The sequence below is a fragment of the Myxine glutinosa genome, chromosome 1, assembly GCF_964187855.1.
Source record: "Myxine glutinosa chromosome 1, kmMyxGlut1.1, whole genome shotgun sequence".
Lineage (NCBI taxonomy): Eukaryota > Metazoa > Chordata > Myxini > Myxiniformes > Myxinidae > Myxine > Myxine glutinosa.
In genome coordinates this window covers 229,948,935-229,962,599 of record NC_136261.1, presented here as the reverse complement: position 1 = coordinate 229,962,599, position 13,665 = coordinate 229,948,935, and the positions used below count along the sequence as shown (strand labels likewise).

The 13,665-nt window shown below is 43.4% G+C and overlaps 1 protein-coding gene across 1 annotated transcript in view; it reads right to left on the bottom strand.

Annotated features, from left to right (window-relative positions):
• Window positions 1-661: 661 nt before the first annotated feature.
• LOC137412338 (grancalcin-like) overlaps window positions 662-13,665 on the bottom strand; it is a 98,085-nt gene continuing 85,081 nt past the window's right edge. Inside the window, exon 6 of the mRNA XM_068097599.2 lies at window positions 662-866. Within this exon, the coding sequence (XP_067953700.1) occupies window positions 730-866 (137 nt within the window). The 3' untranslated portion in view covers window positions 662-729. The remainder of the gene's footprint in view (window positions 867-13,665) is intronic.

Genomic DNA, 13,665 nt, shown 5'->3' with positions numbered 1-13,665 from the left:
TTTGCTTTTGCTTTTTCCAATTGGCTTTCTTTAAGTCTACAGCATCAAGGCAGCTTACTGCATCATTAATTTGGAAGTACATATGCATTTCCTTCATGAGTAATATTGTAATACTTTGACATAAATAATAGTGTCATATGTGCGTGGCCTGCTGGGGCCAGGGTTAGCACCCAATAGATAGGTCCATGCACGCCAGTCACCCGAGGGTCATGTGGATGGCCGATGATTAGCAGGTCATGATAACGAACGCTTATATGGTCCACCTTTGCAACCTCTAAAGGAACAGGTAATTATCAGATGAAGACCATCCCCTTAATTTGATTTCTTCCTCCAGGGAAAGCCCAATGAACTGAAACATTTAAGTGCAGCGAGATGAGGCAAGGGAGACATGTCGTCTTGATAAAGTAAGGGATTTATTTTCACAGGACAGAACACAAATGGACTGATTCTCAGGACAACAGATAGACGGACAGATATTCGCATAATTTTGTTTTTTGTATACAAGATCGAGGCTCGTGTAAAAGCTAACATTAATCCCCCCCCCACCCCCCCCCCCCCCCAAAAAAAACTTAGACAGCCCAAAAACGTAGACTTAGAACTTAAACTTAAAGACTTAGAACTTAAACTTAGACAGGAGATGAACTAAAACCCACACACATTGATTGTTCACATGGAAGCAGACTGACCTTTGCAGGATAACATTGCCCTTGACTGTGGAAGGGTCACAGTTTAGCATGCAGTTGGGTGTCGACTTCCTCCACCATTTGCGAGACTCAGGCACAGTAATCGTAGGGGGAGGGCGAGCAGAAACTGTGCAGCCATGAAGTGTCCAGCGAGAAAGAGTGAGACAGAGCTTCTTTGGAGACCTTTGGAGACAGAGAGCTTTGAGGCACATACTGTACCTCGAGGCAATCGGGCCAACCCTGAAAATAATATGTTTGATATACAGCTACAAAGTTATCCCAGATAACACTACACAAAACTATTAAGGTGTTCCAGATAACACTGGACAAAGCTATATAGGTGTCCCAGATAACACTGGACGAAACTATAAAGGTATCCCAGATAACACTGGACAAATTATATTTTTGAACAACTTTAAGAACAAGACTCAACTTTAAGAACAAGAACAAGACTCCACTCCACTCCACAAAACTTTATAACTTTAAAATGTAGATCTTTTTTGTATACTGAATCGAGGCTCGTGAAAGAGCTAACATTTACTTCACAAACAAATCGACCAGACAAACAAAATACACAAAAAGAGGGAGCGGAAGACAAGATAGGGAGAAAAGGGGAAGCTCACAAACACAACATCCGAGAGCAGGGAGATGTGTGGAAGGGAGAGGGCCCGGGGGGAGGAGGCATGGGAAGGGGGGTGGGGGGGAGGGAGAAGTATAAAGCACAAGGACACCAAGGACTTCCAGGACAGAAGTTGGTATTTCAAAAAGTGGAATTGGGGTGAAATTAGCGGGGGTAGAAAGGATCAAGGTTTTGGATGGGGGAAGATAAGAGATGGTGGTGAACAGCTGTTTTAAAGACTTGGAGGGTGGAGTGGGATTGAAGAGAGTGAGGGAGTTTGTTCCAGAGGCGGGAGAAAAGAGGAATGAAGGAGTGAAGGTGAGCAGAGAGTCTTGATTTTGGCAGTTTAACCAAAAGAGGGTTGCAGGCAGATCTTGTGCGACCTGTAGGAATATTTGCGGGACAGAGCCCAGAGAGAGCTGGGGGGGCAAGGCCAGAGAGGAGTCGGTAGAAGACGGAAAGACCACCAACCTGCCTGCGGTGAGTGAGTGAGAGGCCCTTGGAGTTAGCTTCATCGCGGGAGATTCCAATGATTCTGAATGCTTTGGTATCAACAGCGCGAAGGCGAGCTAGGTGTGAGGCAGGAGCACCAACCCAGAGGGGAGAGCAGTATTCCATTGAGCTGCGGATGAAAGCCTTGTATGTGGTGAGGAGCTCAGGTGTGCCAAGGAAGGACTTCGCACGACGGAGGATGCCCAGTCGGCGACTGGCTTTGGAGGCCAGATTTGAAATGTGGTTTTTCCAGGAAAGATCATGGCAGATAGTGAGACCCAAAAGCTTGAGTGACAGAACTTCTTGGAGAGGATTATTCAGAAAGTGGATGGGAGGGTTGTCCAGTCGGTCTTTTCGGAGAGACATGGTAAGAGTGTGAGATTTGTCAGGATTGAAAGACATGTTCCACTTGTTTGCCCAGTCTGTGATTTTGTCAAGGTCTGCAGAGAGTGAGGAGGCTGCAGACTGCTGATCTGAGGGATGAAGAATGGAGCGACAGAGAGTAGAGTCGTCAGCAAAGAGATAGAGAGGATTTTCAAGAGAGTCAGAGAGATCATTGATGAAGATTGAAGACCAGAAAAAGCACAGGGCCCAGAACACTGCCTTGGGGAACTCCAGCCTGAACAGGAAGAGGAGATGAGAGAAACCCATTCAGGGCCACACGTTGACTACGACTAGAGAGGAAGTCCACCAGCCATGCGTGGAGATTTCCATGGATACCAAAAGAGGAGAGTTTGGTGAGCAGAGCGGGGTGCCAGACCGTATCGAAGGCACGTGATATGTCAAGGGAGACTGCTCTAATTTCCTGTTTGGCATTGAGGACCTCCATCCATTGTTGAGAAAGCAGAAGCAGCATGTCCAGAGTGGAGTGTCCAGGTCTGAAACCAAATTGATGATCAGAGATCAAGCCATTGGAGAAGAGGAAAGATTTCATATCTGAAGCAATGATGGATTCCATGACTTTGCTGATAATTGGGAGAAGGCTGATTGGTCTGTAGTTGCTGGGATCTGTTTTTGCACCTTTTTTGTGCAAAGCGGTGATGTTGGCAGATTTCCAAGCAGATGGAAGATGACCTTGAGCAAAAGAGAGGGTGAAGAGAACAGAGAGAGGGAGTGAAAGAGCGGAAGAACATGATTTTAGGACCCGTGGGCTGATGCCGTCAGGTCCAGTTACAGAATCAGAGTCGAGGGTTGACAGAAACTTTTCCACCTTGTCAGGAGGAAAGGACACAGAGTCCAGGAGCAGCTGGGTACGACTGGGTACGGTGGGCACAGAGAGGGATGGGTTTGGGACACAAGATTTAGAGGCAAACACAGAGTTGAGGCATTCAGCTTTTTCACGTGCGGAGTCAGCCGTGTGGCCATTTAAGGTGAGGGAGGGGATGGAGGGGGAACAAACATCAGAAACAGATTTTACCAGACGCCACCAGGATTTGGAAGAGGGAGACAGATAAGAGAGTTCGGTCCTGAGGACGGAGAGATATTGTTTCCTGGCTCTCCTGAGGGTGGACACACACTTGTTTCGGGCTTTGTGAAAGGAAATGAGATTTCCTTCCGTTGGATTTGCTTTCCAGGAGACGAAAGCAAGTTGTTTCTGGGCAATAGCCTCACCACAAGATTCCGTGTACCATGGACGGGAGGAAGGGTATGACAACTGAAGACAAGAAGGGATAAATCTGTGCATGAGAGAGAGCAATTTACTTTGGAAGAATTCCCAGGATGAGTTGATGTCAGAGGCAGTAGAGATGGGAGACCAGTCCAGATGATTGATGGCTGCTTGAAGACCGTGCCAGTTGGCCTGAGTGAAATGCCAGACTCGTCGACGCTGAGGAGGCTCTCTGAAAATGGTCAGAGAGATGTCCACTTTAACAAGCACATGATCAGAAGAGCCGATTGGAGCAGAGGAGGAGCAGCAGACATTTTCAGGGAAGTTAGTCATAACCAAGTCCAGAAGAGAAGATTCTCCGTTGACTGAGATCCGGGTTGGGAAATTGACAGATTGTGTCAGTCCCAGTGAGTCACAGAAGTCCTTTGCTGAAGAGCCATGGCTGGTGAGAGAGGTACCCACCCCCAGCCAACTGGCATGGTGACAGTTGAAATCACCACATATGAGGAAGAGAGAGTTGGGATGGGTAGATAGAAGTTGGTCCATATTATCAGACAGCGAGATGTAGATGGTGTCATCACTGTTTGGTGGACGGTACAACACGCATATGAACAAAAGGTGGGAGCGAAGGGGAAGCCGTAGCCAAAGGTATTCCTGGGGGTGAGGTGGAGAGAGGGCAGTGCAGGGCGAGTGAGGAAGAGAGTTTTTTATAAAGATAGCAACCCCCACCTCCAGGACGAGGCTCAGGTCTATCATACCGGAGGAGGGAGTAACCTGGGAGAGATACCAAGGAATCAGAGACATCATGAAGGAGGAAGGTTTCTGTTAAGCAGATCACGTCTGGTTTGTCAGAAGCAACCTGTATGGAGAGATCAGTTAAGTTTGAGCGAAGGCCCCGGATGTTTGAGGTCCATACTGTTAAGGAAGAGGAAGGGGGAGCATCGGATACAGAACAGGGGGGGGGGGAGCGGTAGGGCAGGATGTGGAAGAGGAGGAAGAGGTAGGGAGAGCTGTTGCAGGTGTATCAGAGATTACAGAATAGCTTGGAGAAAGGGAAGAATGGGGCGGACAAAAGGTTTGATGGTGTTTGGGTGAGGCGCAGTGAGGTGTTATTTGAGGAGGGGGAAGAGTGAGGCAGAAGGTTGAGGAAGATGAAGGTGAAAGTTGGAAGGGGGAAGAAGCGGGGAGGACGCTTTGAGGAGGAGGGGTGAGAGGGGAGTCTAGGAGGGGAGGAGTGAGGGAGAGTCTCGGAGGGGAGGGGTTTGGGGGGAGTTTAGGAGGGAAGGGGCAGGGGGGGAGATTTGAAAGGGATGGGTGTTTGGGAAGATTTGGGGGGGAGGTGCAAGGAGGAAGATTTGACAGAGATGGGTGATTGGGAAGATTTGGAGGGGAGGGGTGTGATTGGATTTTGAAAAGTGTACGATTTATGGGAAACGAACATTTATTGCAAAATGAGTTTCTTGAGACATTCGAGTCAAAAATACGTTTGAGGACGCTGAAGGATGGGTGGAATTCTGGAGAGTTTAGGGAATGAATGAAAGATGCACTGTAAGAGATGGAATTTTTTTTTTGAATGAATAGAATTGGTGAGCAAGTCGAAAGCATTCTTTTCTCGAAGAAGTAGAAAAAAGTGTTATAGAATATGACATAATAATAAAGTTCTTCAGGGGACAGATGAAACATGTATTAACAACTTGATCACGTGATCTCGAACAACGTGGTCGAAGAACGAAAGAACAAATAACGAAGAACGAAAGAGCAAAAGAAGGAAGAACGAAAGAACAAATAAGAATGCACACGCGGATAAGAACAGGGAAGGGAAAAAAAATTTTGGTTTTTATTTTGAGATTTTAAAACAAGGGAGTATGGGTGAAAAGACCGTGAAAAACAGAGCTGAAAAACCGAAAGTAGTTGCAGCGTGATCGAAGAACCGCTGAGACGAAAACAAAAGCCTCAAGCCAAGGTCTGAGGACACGGTAGCCTACTACTAGTACTACACTAGGCCTCAGAATATACGATACGAAAAAACCGACGATTCTGTACACAGGTATGAAAAACCAACACCGAGAAACCTATTAAAGTCACCCCAATAGGTACATGCACGGAAAGAAATGTAAAGATACGACAAAAACACAAATGTGAAAGATCACTTAGCTTCGAAAGCGTGAACTCGTGGAACAGCTTCGAAAAGACGTGACCTCGTCTTAATACTTGATTGCATTAATACCTTAATACCTTAATACTTAATACTTGATTGCATACGTGATCTTAATACTTGATTGCATTTGTATTTCATTATTTTGCATTTTTTCTTTCCATAGATCGACAAATCCATGCTTGTCCACTTCATTGGAAGAGATCCACTCCGTTGTGGTTGTTCAGTGCTGTTTCAGACAGGAATATGACATAAATATGTTCGCACTGAATATAAACAATTTCCAAGATTAATCGTGATTTGCACCGCAAATGCTTTATTCCAAAACAGTTTGCACTGGCGAGGCAGTTACCCAAATCCTTGGAGCTTTTGGAACATCTCAAAAATGTCAGTGCTGCAGGCATCTTTGCCGACGGGGACATGTCAAAGAATGCTTGCCTTAGGATTTTGAAAGAAGCAAAGCTGCATTCTTACAAACTCCTCCATGAGTTTACTGAGTTGGAACAAACTGCTCGCAATAAATTTGCTCAATAAATCCCGAAGATGATCATATAGGATGAGATTTTTCGTGATCATGTCTTGGTTGGTGATGGGGCAAGTTTTCATTTGGATGGCAGCGGTAACGAGCAATTTGGGCCATTTCTGAAGAAATATGCAAAATTAACTGTCTGGCTTTCACGAGAAGAGTTGTCATATTGAACTTCCAAGCTTTAGAATGAATTTAGAGCAAAAATCACACAAATTAATCTTAAACCCTTTTCTTGGTCAATGGTGAAAAATCACGTGAAAATCAAAAAATTCTCGTATCCAGATCTGGATTCGGATCTTCACCCAAATCAAATCGATTCGTCCTTGTCACACACCCAACCTGTCCACCAAGTTTCCTCTGAATCCGTCCATACCTTTTTGCGATATACTGCTGTATATCGGTTTTAACCCGATCACTCGATGGTGAATAATCACTTCATAAAATTGTCTGAACCGGATCAGGATTCAAATCTTCACCAAAATCGAGTCAATTATTTTTGATCACACACCCAACCTCTCCACCAAATTTCGTCCGAATCCATGCACAACTTTTTGAGACATCCTGTTCACAAATATACAGGGGCGAAAATACATTATAAACTCAATCCTCCTTCCAAAAAGCAAGCAGAAAGAAAAAAGCTAAATGGCTGTTGTAAATAAAAATTATTATTAAAAATATATAAATGGTTGAAGAGGCAATAAATATTGCAGACAGAAGAGATGAAAACCAAAGTTGCCAAATAAATGCCAACTTCCTACGGCAAGCTAGGAAGGACAGAGAAACATTTCAAAGAGGCGTGCATAGGGATAGAAAGTGACAACAGAGCGGGAAAAACAAGATATCTTTTCGAAACGATAAGAGAGACACAGGAAGGTTTTTGTCAAGGAATGGGGTCCTTAGGAGTAGAACGGGAAAATATCTGACATAATAAACACAAGTGAAAGAAAGATGGAAGGTCTTCTCGTTAATTCACCCCAGATCCACTTTTTTGAAATATCGACTTCTTTCCTGGAAGTCCTTGCAGTGTCCATGTGTTTTTCACCTCTCCCACCCCCCCCCCCCCCAAGACCTCTCCCTCCCACAGATCTCCCGATGTCCCTGCTCTCCATATTGTCTCCCGTTCCCTTTATCATGTTTTATGTGTCGGTTTGTCTTTTTGTGATCAATGTTAGCTCTTACACGAGCCTCGATGTTGTATACAAAAAAATAACATAAAATAAAAACTATACAAATGACATAGTAATTAATATGTGGCTACCTTTGAAGAACGAGAATACGAGAAAGAATTTTGAAGAAATAAACAAAAACATTCTATTTTTGCAGGTGCCTAAAACATGTCCCTACCCCTCACTAAGGAATATGGGGAAGGGGATCATTTAATATTACCGTTTACATCGCCACAAAGGTTTAGGGGCCTAAACTTTAGGCACTATGGAGCAATTTTTTTTTTTTTTTTTGCCTACAGCACTCCCTGGCACTCACAGATGAACCACTGAAAGTTTGACGAAGATCAGTTTGGGCATCTATGAGAAAAATGGCGACACACAGACAGACAAACAGACATCTTTCTTGTAGTATAGATAGCAAAGCTTTCAATTGTGTTCATCATGAATTGATGTGGATTATGTTGAGAGAAATGGAGATGTCAGACGGAACACCTGATATGTCTGATAAGAAGCTTGTACATTAAAGAATAATCTACAGTAAGAACAGAGTATGGAGAGACAGGATGGTTTGGAGTTGGGAAAGAAGTCAGACAGGTGTTCATTCTCTCCTCTTACTTGTTCAATCTGTATGGTGAGTACATCATGGGGAAATCTAACTTGGATGACATAGAGGGGGGAGTCAGGATTGGAGGAAGATGTATTAAGCATCAATGTAAGATATGCTTATGATACCCACTCAGCACTCTGTTGGCGGAAAGTAAAAATAACTTTTGCAGACAATGAAGAAGAAAAGTGGAAAGGCTGGTCTTTATTTAAACCTGAAAAGACTAAAATCTTGTCAACTGAGAAGATCGATGTGAGAAGATTGGGAGACAATCGTGTGGAAATAATGAAAAGTTTCATCTTCCTTGGTTCTAAGATTGAAGCGAGCAGAGAATGTGGAAGAGAAATTCATAAGATGGTTAATGTTGGGAAGAATAGCAATGTCAGGATTGACAAAGATCTGGAAAAACAAAGATGTGACAATACAAACCAAGAGGAGGTTGGGCCAGGCGAATGCTCTGGTATTCAATCCCAGTTGCAATGTATTTATTGCAGTCATAGACGATGTACAAATGTGAGTCTTAGGCAGTGAAAAATAAAGGAAAGAAGAAGATTGAGAGTTTTGGAATATGGTTTTGGAGACGAATGTTAAAAATCCTATTTTTGAGGTCAAAAGGTTTTGACCTTTTTGCATTTGTGCTTTGCCTCACTGAATTGGGAAACCAATTATTTATGAGGTCAAAAGGTCAAAGGTCAACTGAAGGTCAAACTTCCAAAACCAATTTTCATCTGAAAAACCGTCAATTTTCATCTGATTGACTTGGAAATTGAACAGTATTTGCACATTGTGTCAATAAATAGGAAAACCAACTATTTTTGAGGTCAAAAGGTCATAGGTCAACTCTAGGTCAAACTTCCAAAATCATCAATTTTCATCCGATTGACTTGAAAATAGAACAGCATTTGTGCATTGCCTCACTGAATTGGGAAACCAACTATTTATGAGGTCAAAATGTCAAAGGTCAACTCAAGGTCAAACTTCTAAAATCATCATTTTTCATCTGAAAAATCGTCACTTTTCATCCTGTTGACCCGAGATTTGATCGAGATTGTAAATTTTAATCTTCATGAAATAACTTTTGGGGGGGGGGGGGGGGTGGATTTTGCAAGTATCGTGCTACGCATGACGTCTTCTTGTTTATTTATTTTTTATCTTCCTTTATGTATTTTTTTTTTGGCAGGCAAAATCTGGTTTGATTGTCTTCCATGAATTGTACCTTCCCAAATTGTAACTGTGATGGTAGAAAGCTTTTGTTTTCATGAGAGCAGAATTCGTATAATCCTCTATCAAGCTTAACTGGTAGGTCACATCATCATTTTCCTTGTCATCATAGGTTGTACATACATGAAATGGAAGAATCATGTTGGGCCCCATGCTCACCTATTTATTAGCCCCTACCAGTTTCACTGGAAAGGACTATAGGTTTGCTCTCTGTCTGTTCATATGTCTGTCTGTCTCCATCCATCCCACCTGTGGTTTTCCAAACTTTTTCCCCATACCCTTTAACATATTCAACTGAAACTTGGTACTTCGCTTTATTTTGATAGTATCAAGTGAGGTCAACTCAAGGTCGAATTTTAAAAGTCATCAATTTTCATCCAAAAAGCCATCAATTCTCAACCGATTAACTTGAAAATTGAACAGCATTTGCATATCGAGTCACTAAATTGGGAAACATACTATTTTTGGAGGTCAAAGGTCAACTGAAGGTCAAACTTCCAAAATCATCAATTTTCATCTGAAAAACCGTCAATTTTCGTCCGATTGACTTGGAAATTGAACAGTATTTGCACATTGTATCAATAAATAGGAAAACCAACTATTTTTGAGGTCCAAAGGTCAAAGGTCAACTCTAGGTCAAACTTCCAAAAATCATCAATTTTCATCTGAAAACCCATCAATTTTCATCCGATTGACTTGAAAATAGAGCAGCATTTGTGCATTGCCTCAATGAATTGGGAAACCAACTATTTATGAGGTCAAAAGGTCAAAGGTCAACTCAAGGTCAAACTTCTAAAATCATCATTTTTCATCTGAAAAATCGTCACTTTTCATCCTGTTGACCCGAGCTTTGATTGAGATTGTAAATTTTAATCTTCATGAAATGGACAATTTGCTGTTTCAATGGAAAACTTTTGGGGGGGGGGGGGGGGGCGGATTTTGCAAGTATCGTGCTATGCATGACGTCTTCTTGTTTATTTATTTTTTATCTTCCTTTATGTATTTTTTTTTTTGGCAGTCAAAATCTGGTTTGATTGTCTTCCATGAATTGTACCTTCCCAAATTGTAACTGTGATGATAGAAAGCTTTTGTTTTCATTCGAGCAGAATTCGTATAATCCTCTATCAGGCTTAACTGGTAGGTCACATCATCATTGTCCTTGTCATCATAGGTTGTACATACATGAAATGGAAGAATCATTTTGGGCCCCATGCACACCTATTATTAGCTCCTACCAGTTTCACCGGAAAGGACTATAGGTTTGCTCTCTGTCTGTTCATATGTCTGTCTGTTTCCATCCATCCCACCTGTGGTTTTCCAAACTTTTTCCCCATACCCTTTAACATATTCAACTGAAACTTGGTACTTCGCTTTATTTTGATAAGTTACAGAACAAGTTCAAGATTCATGGTTTTTTTTTTTTTTTTTTTTGTATACTGAATCGAGAAATCGAGAAAGCTCGTGAAAGAGCTGCTAACACTTATTTCACAAACAAATCAACCAGACAAACAAGATATATAAAAAGAGGGAGCGGAAGGCAAGATGGGGGAGAGAAGGGGGAAGCACACAAACATAACATTTGAGGGCAGGGAGATATGTGGGAGGGAGAGGGCTTGGGGGGAGGAGGCGTGGGAAGGGGGGTGGGGGGGGTGGGAGAAGTATAAAACACAAGGACACCAAGGACTTCCAGGACAGAAGTTGGTATTTCAAGAAAGTGAATTTGGGGTGAAATTAGCAGGGGTAGAAAGATCAAGGTTTTGGATGGGGGGAAGATAAGAGATGGTGGTGAACAGCTGTTTTAAAGACCTGGAGGGTGGATTGGGATTGAAGAGAGTGAGGGAGATTGTTCCAGAGGTGGGAGAAAAGAGGAATGAAGGAGTGAAGGTGAGCAGAGTGTCTTGATTTTGGCAGTTTAACCATAAGAGGGTTGCAGGCAGATCTTGTGCAACCTGTAGGAATATTTGGGGGACAGAGCCCAGAGAGAGCTGGGGGGGGGGGGGCAAGGCCAGAGAGCAGTCCGTAGAAGACGGAAAGACCACCAACCTGCCTGCGGTGAGTGAGTGAAAGGCCCTTGGAGTTAGCTTCATCGCGGGAGATTCCAATGATTCTGAACGCTTTGGGTTTCAACAGTGTGAAGACGAGCTAGGTGTGAGGCAGGACCACCAGCCCAGAGGGGAGAGCAGTATTCTATTGAGCTGCGGATGAAAGCCTTGTATGTGGTGAGGAGCGCAGGTGTGCCAAGGAAGGACTTCGCACGACGGAGGATGCCCAGTCGGCGACTGGCTTTGGAGGCCAGATTTGAAATGTGGTTTTCCCAGGAAAGATCATGGCAGATAGTGAGACCCAAAAGCTTGAGTGACACAACTTCTTGGAGAGGATTATTCAGAAAGTGGATGTGAGGGTTGTCCAGTCGGTCTTTTCGGAGAGACATTGTAAGAGTGTGAGATTTGTCAGGATTGAAAGACATGTTCCACTTGTTTGCCCAGTCTGTGATTTTGTCCAGGTCTGCAGAGAGTGAGGAGGCTGCAGACTGCCGATTTGAGAGATGAGGAATGGAGCGACAGAGAGTAGAGTCATCAGCAAAGAGATGGAGAGGATTTTCAAGAGAGTCAGAGAGATCATTGATGAAGACCAGGAAAAGCACAGGGTCCAGAACACTACCTTGGGGAACTCCAGCCTGAACAGGAAGAGGAGATGAGAGAAACCCATTCAGGGCCACACGTTGACTACGACTAGAGAGGAAGTCCGCCAGCCATGCGTGGAGATTTCCATGGACACCAAAGGAGGAGAGTTTGGTGAGCAGAGTGGGGTGCCAGACCGTATCGAAGGCATGTGATATGTCAAGGGAGACAGCTCTAATTTCCTGTTTGGCATTGAGGACCTCCATCCATTGTTGAGAAAGCAGAAGCAGCATGGCCAGAGTAGAGTGACCAGGTCTGAAACCAAATTGATGATCAGAGATCAAGCCATTGGAGAAGAGGAAAGATTTCATATCTGAAGCAATGATGGATTCCATGACTTTGCTGATAAATGGGAGGAGGCTGATTGGTCTGTAGTTGCGAGGATCTGTTTTTGCACCTTTTTTGTGCAAAGCGGTGATGTTGGCTGATTTCCAAGCAGATGGTAGATGACCTTGAGCAAAAGAGAGGGTGAAGAGAACAGAGAGAGGGAGTGAAAGAGCGGAAGAACAGGATTTTAGGACCCGTGGGCTGATGCCGTCAGGTCCAGTTGCAGAATCAGAGTCGAGGGTTGACAGAAACTTTTCCACCTTGTCAGGAGGAAAGGACACAGAGTCCAGGAGCAGCCTGGTACGACTGGGTACGGTGGGTACAGAGAGGGATGGGTTTGGGACACAAGATTTAGAGGCAAACACAGAGTTGGGGCATTCAGCTTCAGTTGAGGCATTCAGAGGCATTCAGCTTTTTCACGTGCAGAGTCAACCCTGTAGCCGTTTGAGGTGAGGGAGGGGATGGAGGGGGACACAACACCAGAAACAGATTTGACCAGACGCCACCAGGATGTGGAAGAGGGAGACAGATAAGAGAGTTCGGTCTTGAGAACGGAAATTCGGTTCGGTCTTCGTCAATTTTTCATAGAATTATACCCTTTTTGGACTTTGCAAAGAATTGCAAAGCAATTCTCCTCTTGTTTTTAATATATTTATTTTAGTTTAAGACTTGTCATTGGTGAATAAACTATAGGGTAAGTGAACACAGTTTTTGCCTTGACTTGTAGTGCTCCAGGTGGAGAAGGGGAATAACATGTGGAGGAGGGTAGATGTGCAAGAATCAAGAAATTGAGAGTGATATTGGTGACTCTTTGTCATACACACAAAAGGCAGAATAGTAGTAAACTAAAGGTGGCCCTTCCTTAAGATCTGTATCAAGTGAGGTACAGTTGCCTGAAAAAATATTCAGCCCCACCCCCTCCCAAGTTTTTATATTTTGATACCACCTGAGCTTATTTCATGATGCTTTCAAATAAAACTGAATATATATATATGTAGATTCTCACTAACTACTCCAAAGTGATAAAGTTAAAAAACGCAAATAAAATGTGAAGAAGTTCGATTAACAGAGAAAAATCAGATGATTCTCAGTTGAATAAGTATTCAAACTCTTTCACTAATTAATGGCATACTATTTCTTTTTAGTAAATTAAAATTAAAAATTAATGCCAGGGAAGAAAATAAGTGTAATAGGTTTCACCTGAAAGTAATCAGTTGTTTATCTTAAAATTAAGCTCCCCACTTATCTCAGGAGTTTAAACGGGCAACTCACTTTTTTTTTTCTTTTTTTTTGGATACAAGATTGAGGCTCGTGTAAGAGCAAGCATTAATCACAAAAAGACAAACTGACACATGAAACATAAGATAAAGGGAGCGGGAGACAAGGTGGGGAGAGAGAGGAAAGCACACAAGTACAACATTTGAGAGCAGGGACATCGGGAGATCTGTGGGAGGTAAAGGGCTTGGGGGGAGGAGGCACGGGAAGGGAGGGGGGAGGAGGCACGGGAAGGGGCGAGGGGGTTGGGAGAGGTATAAAACACATGGACACTGCTCGGACTTCCAGGAAAGAAGTCGGAATTTCA